The sequence below is a fragment of the Coturnix japonica genome, chromosome 3, assembly GCF_001577835.2.
Source record: "Coturnix japonica isolate 7356 chromosome 3, Coturnix japonica 2.1, whole genome shotgun sequence".
NCBI classification, from domain to species: Eukaryota; Metazoa; Chordata; class Aves; order Galliformes; family Phasianidae; genus Coturnix; species Coturnix japonica.
The window spans coordinates 60,267,598-60,288,959 of NC_029518.1; the positions used below are offsets into that span (position 1 = coordinate 60,267,598).

The window sequence follows — 21,362 nt, forward strand, 5'->3', positions numbered from 1 at the left end:
AGCAGACAGCAAGGCCAAAGTGCAGGCTTAGTCCACTCTCGGTAAGGTACCCAGCTCTTCCCATTGTAGCTGTACGCATGGCAAATTGCAAATCTCATTCTTTCAAGAGTAGAAGAGGCCTGCAGTACAAATAATGCAGATCCAAAGGAAGGCATTCTGAAGGAAATCTAGCACTGCAGATCTCTAAACAGCGACTTATGATACATAAGTTCTGCCACACTTCCAAATTACGAAGCTGCAAATAAAATAATTATCAAATAAATAATTTTATGCTTCTCCCCCCCCCACCCTCTTTATTCTAATTGTAGAATACACAACTTTCCAAAGGAAGCTGAGATTCGTTTTTCCATGCTACAGAAAGAAGAACAGAACTGAGTCAGCTAAAAGTCCGTATGATTTGCCAGACTAGCTCTCCCTTCTTTACCATTTTACAAGAAGTTATCTTTGTATTTTCCACATCAAGATGCAGACAGTACACAGTATAACTGAATACATCCCTGGCACCAGCATTCTACCGTATAGTCTTGTTCTCTGTCTCAGGGTAACACACAGATCTTACTGTCCAAATTCTTATTCCTTTTAAGATAAAACAAAGATTAGTCACATGTAGTGGCTGTAAGGGTTACTGATATGCTCTCTTGGGTAACTTTCCATCCAGCCAAGACACAGATTTTGATAAGACCTTCAGTTCAATGCATGCATGCATTGCTATGTCCATGCAGTGAATCCATTATGCAGGGGGGAAAAATCCAAGTACTGATCCAGTTCTTTTCTCCAGCCTCAAGAACCAAAGAACACCAATTGGAAAGAAACAATAAACTAATAAGAAATTTTTTTCTCTATCAATCGCTTTCCTCCCGGGTATATTCCATTTGGGGAATTCCCAATCAAATACAATGTTAGTAGGTTAAAAAAGATGGCCAACAGCAAAATACAACCTAGAAACCTCATATAAAGGAAAATGCTATAAGTCCTGATGTCTGACATTACCTTTATGCCGGTTTTAAATGAAAGAAAGGGAACGTTCACTGAGACTGCTGTTACAATCTGTAAACTGGATATAATGTTCCAGTCAACTCTATCTGATCCACATCCACAGTTTTCTGAAGGAGCTGGGGGGTTCTTTTGGTGAAAGGACAGTGCACACAAACCGTGCGTTCTTCAGGGCTAACAGATATCCAAAGTAAAACTGTGATTCCTTGAAATGCCAAGTGGTGAAATGTGACTGCAAGTATCTAAAACACAGATATGCATGAGATGTCATCTGCCCCCGAAGGCTCAAAGTTTCAGGGTGTACTGAAAAACACAGCATGAGATAACTCCAGATAAATCACTGCTTGTTCTATAACAGAAGAACACACATGTTAAAAAAAACAAGAGCAAAAATACTTGGAGAAATCAGTTGTCAGAAAACTGTATGACAGTAGGTACATGGGAGAGCATTTAATAAGGCAAATAGATTTCTGTGTGTATGATGAAATGAGTTTTATTGATGACCAAAAAGAGAGCAAAGGGACAGAATTCCTGAAATAATATCGACTCATGAACATCAACTGAAAAAGCAACTGATGTGCCAGAAGGTATGAAACAGTACTGTTAATACCTAATGATAGCACTCCCTTCGAAATTGGTCTTAGATGGATAAAGCAGCTTCTCCTCCTGCTGTTTTGGGGGCTTTTGTTTTGTTTTTTACAAATGAAGTGTGTTCACATGACTAAAATGTGACAACTAGCAGATAACTCCTGCTTACACACTTGGTACAGCAGTGATAGTTCCTCTTTATAGCACTGGTAAACTTCATCTGCATAACAGAAGAATAACAGGAATGTAATGATTACATGACAATCAGGGATTTTTCTATTATTCCACCAAATAAAGCATGAAATAGAATTATTCCCACATCGATGATTCAGAACATGTATGTTCAGTTTTATTTAAATGCAGATTACATCAATCTACAGGTTAACTGTGAGCACCTTTTAAGGTGAAAATGGCTAAGAGGGTGCATGTCAGCTGGGAGGCCTGTAAGATATTTGGGGAATGGTGCAAGAAAACATGCTGGGGACAAGCAGCCTGAAGCGTAGGACAATCTCTGCACCACAGCAAGAGATGACCCACAACTTCTGCTCCCTCCCTCTCACACTGCACTTTCTCTCGGCCTCAACACAGGCCGGGTCCCATTGGAGACACAAGAGGCAGCTTAAAGAAACAGCATAAGGTTGCTGATGGATTGACTTGGCTCGAGCAGCCACAAGGCAGGAAAGGAACATGTATCTGGGAAAGCTCACAGAGACTGAGAAGAAGAATGAGTGTACCCCAATCTAACACTAATAATCGGTAGTTCTAATAATTGGTAGTTCTCACTACCAATATGGATAGTGAAGTTGAGGGATACTTATGAAATCTGCAGATGACGTCAAATGAAGGGCATCTGCAGGCACTGTGAAATAAAACCAAAGTTCAGAACGATCTGGGCATCCTGGCATCCTGGTCAGGTAATGCGAGCTAAACATCATTCAGTTTCATACAACCTTTATGAGGTAAATGATGCTCAAAATACACCACAAGGTAAGAAAAAAAAAGTAATCAGATAAATGAGCATAAGAAGAGAATAATCTGTTAGCAGTTCTTCATAAAGGGAACTGAAAGGCTCGCAAGATCAAACTTCAGCATGTTCCTATAATGCCATCATACTGCAAAAACAACAGTAGATGGGTCAATTCATAAGATGTACAGTGTGATCTTCACAGCCTGCTCAGTGCGAGTAAAGCCTTAGCTGATGATGTCTATTTGCAGACATTGCTCATTACTAAAGACATGGGCTAACTGGACAGAACCCAGAATACAGATCTGGCATCAGCTTTAAAGGCTTATATTGTAGAAAGATTAAAAAAAAAAATAGAAATGGTAAAATATGCCCTTTAACAAAGTCAGTCTGTCCTCAAACAACTGGATAGTCAATGGTTCCCACAGTGGGCATGAAGGCCAGAACACAAAGCCATGGGCCTAAGCTGTACAAAAGGACCTTCATTTAGACATTAGGAAAGTTCTTCCAAATACAGAACAGCTGCCAGCTATCCCAGATCAAAAGAGGCGATGGGGATTTTGAACACTAGTTAAGCTCTAGTTTGACATTAGATAAGCTATAAATTAAAGTGCTACAGTTCTTATTGTCTATCATTCAGTGAAGTGACCTGATGGATGTACATAGCCCCAATGTATATACAGCCCTGGTGGACGAATATAGCATATATATACTTACTGGCTATTTACTGTAACTCGACAAGTTTGGGGATTTCTGTTGTTATTTTCTTAACACACAGTCCAACACTGCAATACAATCATTCTTTTCAAATCATTGTAGCATTTACTCATGTGATAAAATGTTCCATATAACTTGTGGTATTGTGGAAATACCTGTGCAAATAATTAGCTACAGGAAACTTCATTAGTAATCAATGATTATTAACATTGTATGCAGTGAGCCTATTTAAAAACAACAGAACATTTGGACTAATTCTTCTAAATATGATTATCACCAATTGCCAAAGCAGCTGTTGGGAGGGAGCCAACTGGAGAATAATATTTAATAATAAGAAGCTAATACTTAATAGTAGAAGGCTAATACTTAGTTCATACCTGAACTTGCAAGTTCATACTTGTTTACAAAGCCACACTGAAAACTTACAGAATGGACTGATTTTGTTTAGCGCACTTAAGTAAGACTGTAATACAAGTCTGTGGCTACACATCCAGTTTAGTCTTCCCAAACTTAAAACAGATCTGTTGTTGAGTCTCGTAGGAATAGACTGCTGACACCATAGGATTCAGCTGAGTGAAATCAAAACAGATTCTCAAGCCTTTATTCAGCTACCACATCACTCTGAGAGCATCTATAATACTTCAGGATTTGAGACCTACCTATGGACATGCTCACAATCGCCACAGGCGCCTGAAGAGTTTAATTCAGGTCAAGATGCTTCAAGCACCCCAAAAAGACAAAAGACCAAGTTTACCAATAAAAATATTAAAAACAAAACCAAAAGAGCTTGCAGCTTTATTTTCTGGACTCTGAACTGTATCCTTGTCTGATACTACAAGTGTTTGGGTTATCCATAAAATACACCACATAGCACGCTGACAGAGATGGAAACAATGGGAATCGGAGTATAACTCAGACCTTTCAATCTGCTGGTATTGTATAAACACAGGGACATCTGCTTTGTTCCTCTCCTTCAACATCTTACTGCTCATAACTGAACATATCTGCTACCTGATGTATTTTTTTGCAGTGAATTCTCATATCCTTCTAGAGTAAAACAAAACACACACTCTTGACATTTATTTTTCAGTTTCTATTCTTTTCATTCTTATGCTTTTTTACCTTTCTCTAATGTGCACTTGAAAAACAGCTTAAATACGTTCTCATAACAAACAGGGTTTGTTTTTTCTCCCATTCCCATCACCCCCCCAAAATCAAAAGCGGGCAGTCAACAGCCGAGAATAAGTACTGCCAGATGAACACTGAGGAATACTGGGAGAGAAACGGGTGCACAGGATCATTACAGAAGTGGATAAAGGGGGAAAAATTCACTAACCTGGGCAGTCAAACTGCAGCAGATGTTGAGATCTGAAGGGAAATAAATGCAAAGATTAGAAAAGCAAGTAAAGCATGGGGAGCCACTGAAGATTTAGGGTCTCAGAAATAACCTGCTTAATTACATAGGACTTCACAAAAGCAGAGCCCTGCCGGCCTCTCTGGGGAGACAGAAAAATGACAGAGAAAGTGGATGAGAAATGCAGTAGCACTAAAATCAACAGGTTTAACTCTGATTTTCCCTGCTTATCTACAGCATGGAGAAAAAGCTGCATGACACAATGACCTGAGTGCTGATCATCATTTAATAGTTACTCTCCTAGCCTTTACAAAGCAGCTAAACAATTATCTCTGGGAAATGAAAAATGTAGCAGTCTTCAGGCAAATGAATGGTGGAGATCTGAAGAAATCACGGAACCATAGAAATGAGTGGGCTTCTTCAACAGCAACCAAGGACAGCAAGTGAACATGGCGATCGAGGGTGACTTTTTTTCCCCCAGTTTAACAGTAAAAGATCCAGACATATTGATCAGAAATGAAATACTTTTTACACAATTTCTTTTCTTGTTGGTGGTGGTTTTTTAATTTAAGCAGCAAATGTATGGCTTAGTACGAGTGGTTCACAAAACAAAGACAATACTTACCTTACAAGAACTGAATTCCTTCAGGATGTGCTACGTGTATGAATTTTACGATGGATGTGCATGTATTTTAAATGCTTTAATCTGGCAGATACTTGGTTACTACAGTCCATACAGTAGATGTCATCCTTTTCACCACTGTTTGCACTCATACAAGACAGCTGCGTTTCTATTTGTCTCCATTATGAAATCCGGAGACACACAGCTTTAAGGAAGAGATGCTGGATTAGGACTGTGCGCACAAAATGCACCACCTGAAGAGCTTCAGTTATTGCAAGGTATGTAACAACTGCCCACTATGTCTCCTTGAGCAGACTCACTTTCTACTGCAGAGAACTCCATAGAAATGCCACCAGAATGCAGAGGTGATCACTTCTATGATAACAGTAACTGAAACTGGTTTTTCCACAAGAGTCTCAACTGACAGTATTTGGGGAACACAATATCAGTAGGGTCTCCTTGAAGAATTGCAAAACTATCTGTAAGCAGTATTAAGAACAATGACTTGGGTCCTGTGGACCATCCATCAACTTCTAGAGTGAGGTTCAACCCAACTCGCCTCTAGTTTGTGCAGATGCATCAGCTCAGCTCTGGTTGGGAGAGTTCTGGGTGCTCACCATACCCTCTGTATTTTCCAGTATCATTCTTTTTAATGACTTTTTCTTTCTAAATTTCTGCCTGGGGAAGGTGCCACTTACATGTAGAAAATGGCTATCTTTCCTGATGGGCAGAATAGAGAGACTGTTCATTCCTGAATGAATAAGGCCTTTCACAAACAGAATGCACTAAAGTAAAAACAGTTTTGAAGTACATAGCAAGAGCTCTGAACAAGTTTCTAGGAAAACTGAGTACAGAGGACCTCACAAGAGCTTGGCTTTTTGTTTCTGAGTCAATTGCACAAGATGTTTTTTACTGACAAGTGTAGTCCACATGTGAGAGCACTACATTGAATTTGCACAGCAGATCCCCCACCAGCAGAGCAAAGCACAGCACTGCTACAGGGCTGAGAAACAGAGACAAGCCAAAATAGCTGTCTGGTGCAGAGCAGAGCTGAAGGTACCATGTTGGTTAATTTTAAGAAGGCAGACCCAGCAAAGAATAGTTGACTCACAGAAACTCAAGGATCTCACCCTACAGAGAGGAAGAATGAAGAAAAAAATAAATCTACTTAGCAATAAAAATCTGCATCATCTCTGAACCGCATCAGCAAGACCTCCTGTTGGTTATGCTGTTTTTAAGGTGAGAAAAAAACATACTGCTGAAGAACAAGAACAAAGTGGATGTTCCAGCAAAAGTTAGTACATGGAAACCAAAAGACAGCACTATCTTTATACAAGGACAGAACACATGGGTACAGCAACTACATCAGTAACTTCAACGTAACAAGTAGGGATAAACTGGAGACAGACTAGGCCACAAAGAGGAGATAGCTGAACCTACTGGAGCCATCTGAATTTGTGATGAAGCCCAGAAAGTGAATTTTTACATGCATAAGCAAATACTTTACAGAGATTCCAACTATTTCATGCACCTCTCCAGAATAAAAAAGCTGCTCCTCATCACTATGGTGTAAATTTTAAGCTCACGTTAGCTTCCTCTATTCCTAATTTTTCTTTTTTTTTTTTTTTTCTTTTTTTTCGAATATTTTCTGTTATATCTGAAATAAATCCATAGCTTTAAAGCTTCACTACACGGCAGAAGTACTAGGACCTTTCTCTCTGACTATAGTGATCATAGAACATGACTGCAGCCAGCCCAGAGATCGTCTAAGAGAACAGACTGCTAAAAGTCACCAGTACAGTTTACATTCTGGGGATACTGCCAGTGACTTGCTTCTCCCAGTGAACCGCTCCTCAATTAGGCCTCTAAATATTTCACCACTAATTCTTTTCTGTGAAGAAGATCCCCAAATTAGCCAGATACCTCAAAGACCTGGGTTATAATCCTCAAAGCTGTCAATAAATTAAATGACATGGATCCTGTGTTGCCAATGGTACCGACCAATCACAGACTAAGGAACACGTGGAAGTGTAATGGAAGCATGGAATCTTGAAAGTTAAGACAGAAGAACCAATCTCTTCATAATATTTCAAGCTGCAGATGAACAGGTCTCCCCAGACCTTCTGAGAAGGGAATGGTTTCCTATTTCCAGGAAACTTCCTACTGTAATGGTGCCATTGGAAGGAGAGCTGAAAGACCACAGGGAAGCAATGCCCTGAAAAGAGGGGGCATCCAGAGTGGCCAAGGTGACCAAGCATCCTGGCTGGGTAATGCTCACTCAAGCCCTCAAAATGGGCCAAGCAGTCTCCAAAAGACAATATAGCATATCGCAATCTGCCACAGCTATTTCATACTGAGCAGAGCAAAGGATGACTGGCCATTTAAGAATGTCTGTCATCACTGGCACTTCTTCCCAGCCATTCCTAAGGTCTATAAAAAGAAAAGGCTGAAGTGAATATCCTTGTGCAGCGTGTGCACTGAGTCTCTGCTGCTGTTGTTTTTGAAATGCAATATTCCTTGTTTTCACATAGGAAAGTACAGTCACAGGGGACATATATACACTACAGTATACATTAACTTCACAGTGAAAAATGGGGTCTCTGTTTTTACAGTGATTACAACTACACAAAAATAGTGTCCACTGATTTCTGCCCAGTGAGGTTGTGGATGCCCCGTCCTTGGAGGTGTTCAAGACCAGGTTGGACGGGGCCCTGGGCAACCTGATCTAGTAAAGGTGTATGTTTGGTGGCCCTACCAGGCAGGGGGGTTGGAACTACATGATCCTTGAGGTCCCTTCCAACCCGGGTAATTCTGTGTGTGATTCTATGGCTGCCAGGCCTATTTAGACAGTAACCTTTCACTCCATTGTCACAAGGTTTCCCCACAAACAGTGAAAAGCAGTTTGCCAGCAGAGAAAGTAAATGTCACTGTCCAATAAGACCGGGTGCCAGCAGAACACAAATCTGTGCCCAACAACAGTGCTGGGGCTGCAGTATTTTTTGGGGATACCCTTCAACTGGACATCTACTTTCAAGCCTCACATTTTTATTCCGTGGTGAGTTTTCTTTTCCAGTACAGTTGATGAAAATCTTAGAGCAGAATCCGAGCTGCTGCTTTGTTTCTCGGTGGCAGTTTCTAGAACCTGAAGCAGCAATATCTACCTTATGCTCCAGGAATGAGGTGTGCACTCTCATTTCCATGCTCTCTGAAGGTCAGCTGAACCAGTTCCTGGTATGGACAAAGTCATTAAAGAAAAATAATAACCTGCAAGACCCCTCTACTGAACGGAATAAATCCAGTATCTAAACCTGCCTCTCAAGACAGATTCTGCCAGGGAATATGTTGGAATAAAAAAAGCCAGGCACACATCTCAATTCTTAAACATGAAACATGAAGCACACAGACACAGCTAACATGCATTCCTCACAGCTGCTGTTAACCAAAAATCTTTACATATACAAGCATGTACCCACCGTGGAATATACATGTGGGTAAGCATTAAAATATAAAGCCAGTTTTACACCTTGAATTAAGAAACAGGAAACAAAGCAGGGTGAGAAATACCAAGAGCTCTGTTTCGTGAGCTACTCTGAAATATTAAGAGTACAGTCCGTGTTACGGTAGCATTCATAGCATTCACATTCAGGATGCGGTTCTGCATCTAAGTATATAGTCAGGATATAATCATCTTTAACCCATCAACACATCTGGCCATTCTGTAGAAGTACTCGTTTCCCTTATCAATGGAAGGTTTAGATTTCAAAAGGTAATCCTATCAATGTGCATTTTTATTCTATTGCCTACAATCCTGCTTTTGTTTTCAGAGGTTGGTTTTGTTGCTATATCTTTTTGTTGTTGTGGTGGTAAAACAATAATAAATACTTGCACTACTTGGGTTGAATTATTTCATTATTCAATTCATTTTTTCATTCTACATTTGAAACTCAGGGCTGAAGGTGCCAAACACTATTAAAAGACAGGACCCATCGTTACCATTGAGAGGCATTCTATAAGAGTAACTGCTACATCCTGATTTGAAATGGAGGTGGTGAGGATACTGTAAACACCCCGAGATAAGTTACTGTGGGACTGAAACACTGCACAGAAAGAGTTCAGATGTTATTCTCAGCCTGATCTGTGTTGTTCACACTGACTGACTTATTGCTGTCAAAACAACACAGCATTCAGCCACATTTTTTGTAAACATGTCACAACTGATACATACGTAAATTCATACTGAATTGAACCTACCTTACAAGAGATTATACAACAACACCCATTACGTAGCATTTCTTTTCACTCTGCTAAACAACGTACAAACAGGCAGGAGCATTCCTTTCTAACTGCCTACCATATTATACCACATTATACCCAACTTTAAACAGAGACAACCTAACAATCTCCTCAGTATTAGCAGTGTATGATAAGGAGATACTCTTTAAAAAAAACAGAGAGAGAACAGCACTGAAATACATTCTAATAGCCTAGGAGTCCTGAAAAACAAAGATCTTCTATTTCTTAGGAGAATTATGAGAAATTTTATTATTACTATAGAATTATGAAAACCTGGCTATTTCTATTATTCCAAAACCAGAAATAAACTTGTACTTGTTTTTCACTACAAGCCTCACAGCTTGCATCCTCCATCCCAACGTGCTTCAGTAAACACAGGAAAATCAGGCATGAGGTTTGGCCTCAGCAGCAATCAAAACCCTTCCCTGGGAATATCAGGCTCTGTAGTGCCAAGGCAGTAGATGGCAGCCAACGTGTGGTGCCTACAGCACACCAAGCCTGCCACATCCAGGTCCCGTGGGCTCAACTGGTGGCACAATTGGCAGGGGCTGTGCCCGCTTTGCCATGTGGTCAAGGGCTCCCACAGAAAGTGCTGCTCAGGGAAGGAAAAAATGGAACTTGACATGTATAGGGAACCAGAACTTGAGGGCACTGGGGTAGGAGGAAGGAAGGAATATGCTTAACAAAAGCATGTGAAACACATTTAAAAACCAATCCAGAAATATCTATTGGATTTAAAGTACTTGTGGTGAAGGGCAGAATTCATGCTGCTCCCACAGAGACTTTCGAAGGTTTCAGGGAGCCCTCCAGGTGTACAGTGACACTCAGTAGGTCAGGCTGATTGTTGGACTTTATGATCTTGAAGGTGTTTTCCATCCCAGATGATTGTACGATTGTACACATCATTGCTCATTCATTTACTCATTTTTTCATAAAAATAATTTCCGCTTTCAAGAGCTCAGTCTTTAAAAATACCTTTTGAAACTGAGTCACGGGGAAGAGTATGTGCTTGGTTCTAAAAGCAGACCTAAATTCTTGAGTGAGCTTATGTTGAATTACAGAAACGATGAAACCATCATAGATAGCTGTGAGAACACTCCATTCTTTAAATCTCAAGCAGCACGTTTACTGACAACTATATCACATTTACCAAATCAGTGATTTCAACTTCTTAATTCTGTCACAAACATAACACTAAAAACAGCCTCCATCAAATTGTTTTCATACACTGGAGCTAAATTTTGCAACCAGAATTTGTGCCAATCTGATACGGGGGGGGAAAATAATAACCAACACTTCTGTTTTAGAGCTTCTACTTGTATAGTCTTGTTCTTCAATTCTCTAGAAACATGAGTAGCTGGATCTAATACCTACCAGCATTCTTGACTGCATTAGGCAAAGTACTGCCAGGAGGACAAGATCCTTTCCCTCTAACCAGCACCAGAGAGGCTGCACCTGGAGCACTGTGTCCAGTTCCAGACCCACCATTACAAGAGAGACCTGGACATAATGGAGCCAGTCCAGTGGAGAGGCAGCAGGGTGCTGAAGGATCTGGAGCACTGCTCCTATGATGACAGGTTGAGAGAGCCTGGAAAAGAAGAGGCTCAGAGGGACCTGATTATCGACATCTATAAATACCTGAAGGTGGGGTGCAAAGAGGATGAAACTGGGATCTTTTCAGTGGTGCCGTGTCAGGATAAAGGTCCATCTAATACTACCTAAAGCATAAGAGGTATACCTCAGCCATACCATGATTCTCTAATGCTTGCTCTACAATACATCCCTTCTACTCCTTTGAATGTTTTAATTCAGAACACCTCTATACAGAATTCACAAGAAAAAAGTACAAGATGTCACAACAGACAAGTCATCTAATGGAATTAAACTATTTCAAAGGACTACTCGTTGTTTTATTGAATAAGATCTACATATCATTAAAAACTAAGTCAAACCCATAAATAAAAGTCAGTTTATACCTTTTCAAATGTCTCTTTTTACAGTTAAACATTTTTAAACCTTTCTATAAACGGTAAAATTCAGAACAAGGAACTAAAAATGTAACTGGCTAGTTAACTACTAGTTTTGATTAGAGCCCTGGAATCTCTTGATCACAGACAGCATCACAATTAGTTTCACATTTCTCCCTGGTTTTGTTTCAGCTGGGGTAGATTTATATTCTCCAGAGTATCTGGTGTGATGTTTCTGTTCTAGAAGAAAAATACTGTTGATAACATACCATTGCTTATAGCTGCTGCTAAGCAGCATTGTACAGAGACAAGGCTCATCACAGCAAAGGGTCCAAGAAGCTGGGAGCAACAAGAATCAGGACAGCTGACTTAAACTTGTCAAAGAGATGTTCCATAGTACATGCAGAAGGAGTTTTGAAGGGGATGGAAGCTCATTGCTCTCTTCCACTATTTGAGGGGCTAGCTGGGCACTGCTTGGTGGGTAGTGGGCAACTGCTTATGCATCAGTTCTTATATACATTCATATATACAGACAGCACTGTTATTAATTTCATTTTCTCTTAGTAAATAACTTTATCTCAACCTGTGAGTTCTACTTTTTTTTTTCCCAACTCTCTCCCCCATCACACTGGGAAGGTGGGCAGCGATCGAAACACAGCATTCCCCAAAATATCTTGGACTTCAATAATGCTCCCTATCAGTGACTGTTTTCTTAGTCCATTATATAAAAGGGAATGACTGTGGTTTCAATCACATGGTATGTAGGGGGAAAAAAAACCAGCTTACTTACCAAGTGAACATAAGGCACAAAGTATCCAAAAAGCGCAGCAGGAATCCCAAAAGCCCAGATTCGGTAACTCATGACTTTGAAAACGGAGAAATTGAAAATCTTTTTTCCAGGAGGAAATCTGAACTTGCCTTTCTTTTCTCCCTCATCTTTGGTGTTGGAAACAAGGGGTTTGTATGTAAAGCCAGCCAGAAACAGAACAAACATGAGGATGCACAGGACCCGTAATGTGTTGAACAGGCCAACGGAGTCAATCAAAACTCTCAAGAGGAAGGGCAGAGACACAGTGAACAAGCTGCTGCCTGCAGTGACGATGCCATTCACAAGTCCAAGGCGTTTCTTGAAATAGTGCCCAAGAATGACCAAAGATGGCTGGTATGCAAATGAGCAGCCACAGGCAAATAATACTCCATAGGTGAAATACAGAGGTTCAATGGTGCTGTATTCAAAATAGAAAATAGGAGAAAAAACACTGTAAAACAATGTATGTTCACATCCAGCTACCACACAAAAGAGTTTTATACAATTAAATGACATATTTTCAGATATTAGTTTGTTTGCACTTTAACAAGAATTCATCTCTCATCTAAAGCTCACACTTGCTCCTCTAAAGCAAAATTCAGACAAAGCCACATCCTTAAAGCCTGTAAAAATTTCTGTTCGAACCTTCGGTGGTGTTTTTCCAGTGAAAATCAAAGAAATACAGAAGGACGGCAGCATTTTCTTCACAGGAAAGAAATACCTTTTCTTTTAATTTACAATAATGAAGTTCTTGTAGTACTTAGCAGTTACTACTAGATTGTGCTACATGGGGAGGAAGAAACACTTTACCCAATACGTATTTTTTTAGTTTTCACCTCAAAAGTGGTGGCAATCCTCTGAAAACGCATCAGGCAGAAGGTGTTCTGTTTGCTTTAAATAAAATGTATCAATCTAAATCTTTACACTTAACTAAAAACAAAAATGTAAGAGTAAGCAGAAACACGTTCACGTAACAAGACAGTTTCCTTTTCCCATGAATATTATTTATTCCCAGAATAAATAAAAACACTAGCCTCAGCACTTAAATCAAGACTATTCATCTCCTCTTCCTATCAACTTGTGAATATGATTTCATGTTAGGGTACATATGCCCAAGTGAGGGGTATTAGTTCAGGGCAGTGCCATGCAGCACTGATATCCATCCATGCAGATAACACGTGTGTCTGGTTCAGAGCATGGGCACAGAAAACACACTTTCACAAATCTTTTGATATTGGTAGAAAGTGTAGAAATAGATATTGGTATTTCTACATAGAAAACTTCTGAATTTTGCTCTATGCTCTGCTAAGGGTAGAAAAGGCAGACTGAGAACTAGAAATAAATGCAGCTTCTTTTCCTGCTATTTCTTAGCCTACCTTCACTAACTGGTTTCTGCTGATGACTAAAATCAAAGAGTAAGTTTCCTGTTTCCTCATCTTCTACTGTGCATGTCACTCAAACTTCTTGGGATTTGTTCTGCAAAAATTACAGAAAATGAAGTGTAATCTGGAGGGAACTGAAACACTCAACTACCTTTGAAGTATATTCAATAACACAAGAACTGAGACTTCCTTACAGTAAGCCCTAAGGATCCATCATTACACCAATGTTTTTGCTACCTTAATATTTGGCAGCTGGAGTATTGAGTATAGAAGAAAACTTTGAATCTGTCTGGAACTTTAACAACTCCCTGGAGGTTACCGCACAGTTTTGCTACTGATACACTTATACATCCTAAATAGGATGTGCCGTTGGGAAGTTACGTTACATCTTACAAATAATTTTTGAATTTGAAAGCACCGCTTTTGATTATTCATGGAAATTATAGCTAGAAAAACAACAATAGAGCAACATCTTTAGCTATAATATAAAGTAGCACTGCTTATTCATTCGTATTCAGTCGATGGGACCAGCATAAAACTGATAGAAGTACTTTGAATGTAATTTTAAAAGATTGTTTTTACCTTACAAAAGAACTTGAAAGGAGTCCAACAAAACCTAATGCAGCTCCAATAACAGCGACTTTTCGACACCCAAACAGGTCTGTGAATACGCTGACTATTGGAGAACAGAAGAAGACCATTCCCATAGAGAGTGAGCTCACCCATGCTGCAGAACAGAAAAAGACAGAACATTTTAGAAGATGGCACAATTTCAGCTTCCAGCTACTATCTGTTCTAATTTAGCACTGCATCATACTTATGGCCATATATTTAAGTATCTTTACCTAACACCGTACAAATGAAAACCCCGACCAATTCACATGATCAAATAATATAGATTTCATCAGCTCAAAGAACACAACTAACTACAGAATTTGTTTTAAAAACATTTACTCCACCAGGGACTAAACTAGAATTCACACTAATGACTAAACCATTATGGTAACTTATAGATCATTCCACATTCCTTCTGAAATTTATTAACACATTTCACTTGATCTACTTTTGCATTTTTTTGACCTTAAACAGCTAGGTTTGCTTGACAGATGTTCACTTAATTGCACAGATCTAGATCCAGCTGGAGCTTTACAAACATTGTTTAATGTGTAGTTCTTCGCTTATCAGTGAGCCTTTAGATCATTAAGACTCAATTCAGGTAAGTATACTGAAGTTATAAAACACTTCTTTGACTGAATCACAAACTACAGTACCTTCAAGTAAATTAGGTGTAAGACTTGATTCATTTTAAATTGAAAATCAACTTTCTTTTCTACTTTGTACAAGTATTCAAATGGCATCGTTCATCAGCTATCATGTAGTCATTCTTTCAAATACACACTAGTGATGTATTTATCACCCAACAGTTCCCCCAGGTCATAAAGTTAAACTATTTATAACAAACTTATTTATACAGCTCTGTCTATTCAGGAAAGTAATGGTTATTGAAAAAAGCTGCTGAGTTAAGACGCATTAAGAAAATATTTTAACTTGTTTCTGAACTGCATGGGAGATAAAAGAGCTCCTTCCATCTGGAATAGGTTTAAATTCCTGTAACTGGGATTTTATTTAGATTATCTTTGCAAGTGACAGTTAGATAAACAATGGTGATTCAATGACAAAGGCAAATGACATTACCTGAAAAATAAAACACAACCAACAGACCTAAGGAAGAATATTTGGAAGCACATACATCAATACCAAGCTTTAGAAGTAGTTGCTGAAGTGCCCAGGAGGCACTGGGCACCATGAAGACCCCACTGTGCTAGGCACTGAAATAAATGCAGGAAAACAAACAAGCAAAAGTACTGTTTCTTCAGAACAGTTTACAATGTAAATGAAAGACAAAAGAGAACAGCTGGTTAGAGACAAACAGAAATTAGAGTATGTGAAATAGAACCTTCCTTTTAAGGCAAACAATGATTTCAATGAACTGCAACCTATTTTGGACAGTTTATTGTTTATTGAGAATGTGATAAACACCATCGAGTTTCAAGGAACGATTTATAGAAGATCAAGGTTCTTTTCAAGGGAAGTAATTGCATTTTCTGACTAACTCAGACTGCAAAACCCTGTCAACCCTGCACTCTGTTAAGTTGCAGGGCTACACAAAGGAAGAGCAGGCAACACTGGGTGAAGCAAGGCCCCCCTGAGACACTGAAAGGGAAGGACACTAGAAGAGTTTAACTTGCACAAGGGCAACGACTAAGTTTCTTCATAGCCCTTTGTAATAGCACAGCAGTTCTAGTTTCCAGTCAGCACAGGCTGTGTGATTCATGCAGCATTTTCCTTGGTTTAAGCAAATCGTTTACAGGACTTTTACAAGCTTTCAAAGAAAATAAAACTAGAATATAAAAGCCTGAGGTGAAAACATTCAGCTCAAATGACATTCAGTTAACTTGCTGACTCTGTCTTTTCATGTTTCTTAATGAAAGAAATATGGCTTTTATCACTTGTTTCTTTTCTTATTACAGCAATGACAAGCTAAGCCTAAAATAGGAGAAATGTTCCACAGATTTCCCACATAATGTGGGGTCAAAAAGGAAGGGCAACAGCCCTATCTGAGGCGTTTCACAACAGTGCTGAGATGGAACTCCAGAAGTGGCAGTCCATGCTCTACCTAAAGCAAACTGGAGCCTTTTAACTTCCAGTTCCTATGAGATTCTTGGATCCAACAGAAAAGGAACTTGCAGAGATTTGTTTGGCATGCTTGCTATAAACACCCTTATTATGCCTTAGCAAAAAGAACGGTCTTTAAGTTAACTTCACATGTGTGCAGAATTCAAGGGAATTTGTCTTTATCCTTTGTGAAGAAGCTGAATACACACACACAAAAAGCAAGCAGAACCTTATTTACTGAAGGCAAGCATGCCTTGCTGCGGTAACATGATTCTATGAAGAAGCTGATGGATGTAAAATACACTCAACAGATCTAAGTAATTTTCAATTCTTTGTTCTAATAAGCTTTCAGGTATTCTTACATTTCTTTCGCTTCTTCCAGCCTGTATGCAAAAGGTAAAAGGAACTGCATTTGGCATTTTAAAATACAAATTATAATGGCTGTCCCATATGAAAAAATGCAAATGTAGCTTGCCAGGATTGTGAGAGTTCTCTAGAGCACTTATTACATATTGATTAAAACATTTTTCTTCCAGGCTACTGGCTGCTTTCCTACTCACACGCTGGCTATATTCCAGAGCTGTTAATTCAGATACCAGTGTAACAGCTAACCTCTGCATTTGTGTTAATACTCATACACAAAACATTTTGACTGCCATAGAAAAAGAGCTCTTAAGAAAGCACTTAAACTTTCCTTGGGAACTGGAACTTCAGCATTTACTACTCAAAAGTCATTATTGCAAAACAACCAGCTCCTGAGCTTCCCTAGAAGTTACTCCTCAAATTACAACTATCAGACCAGAGGGTCCATGGGTAGCACCCATACTGAAGTGTCCCTAAGCCAATGAAACATGGTATATTATAAAAAAAGCAACATTTACTGTAATTAAAATTGTACTGCAATAAGAATCTCAACTATGTCCTTTTCTTATCAGTTCACTACGAATGGAAATAATGCAGCCGTAAGCAAAGAATGCTTGCCTGCTATTCCTTTGTCCAAGAGTCTGCAGCTATAAAACCACAGTGCACACTCCACAGATACGCTGCCATTTCACTGCTTTAAAAAATGATTACCATTTAAATAGCATGACTTTCATCTTCAGCAATAAATGTAAGTAGCCATTATCTGTCAGCAAAAATCATCCCCATTGTCACAGCTGGATTGCATGTTACATATTTATACCCCAAGCTGTCAGATGCCTTAGTTCATTCTGCAGGCAGAAACACTACAACGTACAAGACAATGGCAAAGAAAGCATTAATAGCATTTCACACTGGAATGCTTCCAAAGCGCACAACTTTAAATAAAGGCTACCTCTCTGTAACATCCCTGTTTACTTCTTTTCATTTTTGTTTCTTCTGTGCATTACACTGAGTGTTATCGGGTTTTATCCTCACAAAAGCCTTTCAAGTGGTTGGTTTAATACAGCAGTAACACCCTTCATTCTCTGGTGAGCTTTAAGATTTCTTTTTATTTTTTTTTAAATACCTTCCCCTGGGAATTTTCTCATTGAGACAGGGAACAAAAAGCCACTGTCTGGGAGAGGGGATAGAAGGCAACTCAAGAGAAGAATATTTAAGTCAAGGAGTCAATATCAACTCCAAAAATATTTTGTTTGCCCACATAAAAAAATCAGATGTGTTTGTGTAGCTCGAGTAGCAAAACAAGATAGAAGTAGAACTCTGGCTCACTGAATAGCTTGCAGAACAATGTGTTTGGCACTGCACACGCTAAGACAAAGCACAGATCTTGAAAAACAAGAGCAACCTGTCTACACTGAATATCACGGTAGATTCTCTCATTCTATAGGTAGGCTGGTGAGATTTGCAGGACAGATGGGCCAGCCGTTCCCAACCCCTCTGCTTACTGCCTGACATCCTTCCTAAAAATCCATTCTCTCACCGCCCCATTATGCAACCCAGATAGCACTTCAGGCTGTACTGCACTGAAGCTTGTAATACCTAGAATGATGCTGGATAATAATGTGGCTGTTTTAACTCGTGAAGAACAGAATCAAGGACAACCTGCTTTAGACTTAGCCTCTACATTTATGAAATGGAAACAATACTTCTCTCACATACTAACAAAAGTATGTGAAATTCTTATTCTTTTGAGTACTCCATAGAGCAGAATTCTAAGAAAAAATACTTTGAAGTGATCAAATGAAATGAGCAATATAGGACAAGTTATGTGGACAGCAGATGTTTAATAGTTTTCGTTGTCACACACTGAGAACTTTTATGTGGAAAAAGTCTACTATAATAAAATTACAATGCAGTGTTAATATAACTGCTTAAATATTGGTAATTTCTGAATGCACAACTTGAAACATGAACTGACCATCCTACACTATTTCCTCTTGCAACCTATAATTTCATATGCTTTTATTAGAGACATTCACAAGTCTTTTCTCTGAGTAAAGCATCTTTATGGACTTTATCTTTGCATAGAAGCTCCATATTTTTCCCTTTCCTCGCCCCCCTTCACACCAAGGCTTCTAATTGTATTATAGTTTCTGAGACAGAGTAGTTAGAACTTCACACAGTATTAAATATAGAGCAAACAATACATTTCTGTCCTAACTGGTTTGTTAGAGAATTAAACTATCTCCTCATTATCCTTACATTAGGAAAACAACAAACAAACAAACAAACCACTATATCAAGTGCCCCAGATAAAAGTGCTTAGAAAACTATTTGTGATTCAAAGAAAAGAAAAGGAAAAACTCCCACCAAAAACCTTACTCCTCCACTAGCAATTAACAACTGACACAGCCCACTAGGGTTTTCAGCATGCATTTGGATTATATTTCCTCCAACAAACAGTGATTTGCACATATGTACACTGAGTTTAATCAGAGGTAACACAACAACTCAGCAAGTCTAAAAGGGCTACCAGCATGCTCATACATGAAAACAGGTTACAGCTCTGGATCTGTTGTTCAGCCTGCAGATGAGAAGACCAGCAGCTCAGAAGAAATCTAATTTCTGGCTCCAGATATCCAACAGATGATCATTATAGAATCCGTGGTGAACAACAACAGGACAATGAACAACTGAGGCAAACAGTAATAAGCATCACTCAAATTATATGTTACAAAGTGTTTTTTTCCTCAATGAAAGAAGTCAAAGGAAGACTGAAATTTTTACTCTTGGATATGCTGAAGATCAGACTGGACAAGGTCCTGTGAATAGCCTTATCTAACTTAGAAGTTCAACGTACTTTTGAAATGTGCAGTTTTGAGGGGGAGGGAGGCCAAGCCCACATAGCTAGTGCTTCCAGCTCAAGTTATTCCATGATACTGAAACTTAATGAGGAACATTGTAACAGTTTTAGACCTCTGCTTCTTGGGAAAATCGGTGGTGAAGCCTGAGTTGACAAATGCCAAAACTCATACCAATGAAGCTTTTCCACTGAAATTCTTTTGTTCCTATTACCAGAGGCAGAGCATTACCATCTGCCTAAGACACTCCAGATACATCCTCTTTCATGCATTATCTAATTTTCCTCCAGGGGAAAAAAATATATATATATATAATAGATATAATAGATATATATGGTGATTTCTAAAACAGATGTGAATTAACAGTTCAACAGAACCGTTAGAACCAGCAAGTGCCACTGCCACAATATCCTCCCATGTCCAGAGCCCCTGTAGGTCAGCTCCCCATAAGTTGCCAGCCCTATTTTTAACCAACCTGTCACTAGCCAAAGACATCAGATGACCTGTGCTGCATTCCTTACTCACACAAGCCTGTGAAAATTGTTTCAGAGACTTTCCGCTAACTTCTCATGGAACTTCTTGAGATTATCCTCACGTGCCTATGATAAGGACACAGAGGGGAGAGTGGAATTTCTAGATTGTTACCCCATTACTGAGCAATCTGTAGATCACAGACCTGTATGTGAGTAGAAAAAGGAGATAATGTTTTGAAATGTATGTGGTATTGTGACATAGACATATGACATCCAGAATTCATACTATCACAAAGCGTACTGCTTGCCCTACTCAGCAATATTGCTGATCCCATTAGCACAAGTATGCATTTAAGGCCTAAAAATAAACTTATGACATAATGCTGCCACAGGAAGTATCCTCTAACTCTGAACTCAAGTTACACTGCAGATGTCTGAGCTAGGCTCTCCCTTAAAGAAATACTATAGAAAAAAAATGAAAACTGCTTTAAATGAAAGTTCTAAAATACGGCAAAGAAAATTTAGTGCAAAGAAACAAATCTTTTGGAAGCCAAAGATGTCTTGAACAGGCTTTAAGAATCAGAATGATCTATAAAGGATTCTAATCAGAAACACACACACACAGAGATCACAATTAATACATAAACACACATGAATCAGAGAATAGTGGAAAGCTCTGATAGGAATACGAGGCACTGTTTTTTTTCCCCACTCCTCCTTTTCCTTGTCCTTTGGGAATAAGTTAATTATTCAGGGACCTTATTACTGAAAGGCCCTGGGAACTAAAGTGAGTCAGCAACCAAGAACTATATATGACCCATTGGATCCCAATTAAGAGACCCCTGAACAGATCCACTGCTTCCATTAGCAAACTGCACGCAATCACAGCACTAAGTCATTAAGAGTCCGATTCACTCTGTGCTGAACTCAGCAGATTTTATAAGTATCTGTAAGATTTACTACATTTGTATGTGACATCTCTGCAGCATGCCTTGTGACCATCCAAAACACAATTTCACATATGAGTATGCCATTTTGATCTTAATGCAACAGGGTAGAAAGACATATAAGCTTGCCAGTATGTTATGAAATTACATAATAGGTTTAAATAATAGGAGTAGGAACCATATAAACATTATTAAGTTAGAACACACCATTGATTTCTTCTATGGCTTTATACACTATATGTTTCTGCCTTCAGAGCCTCTACTGTGATCAAGTCCTTGTGAGCACAAGCAGCAGGAAAATAGAAAGAAACCAGAGAAGAGCTAGACGTAGTGATGGAGATCTGATTAATTCAA

General features: G+C 39.0%; 1 protein-coding gene across 1 annotated transcript in view; it reads right to left on the bottom strand.

The window, feature by feature from the left end:
- SLC16A10 (solute carrier family 16 member 10) overlaps positions 1-21,362 on the bottom strand; it is a 52,195-nt gene that overhangs the window by 5,781 nt on the left and 25,052 nt on the right. The window contains exons 2-3 of the mRNA XM_015858607.2: positions 14,271-14,415; positions 12,289-12,724 (exon numbers count right to left, since the gene is read on the bottom strand). Coding sequence (XP_015714093.1) covers positions 12,289-12,724; positions 14,271-14,415 — 581 coding nt within the window. The remainder of the gene's footprint in view (positions 1-12,288; positions 12,725-14,270; positions 14,416-21,362) is intronic.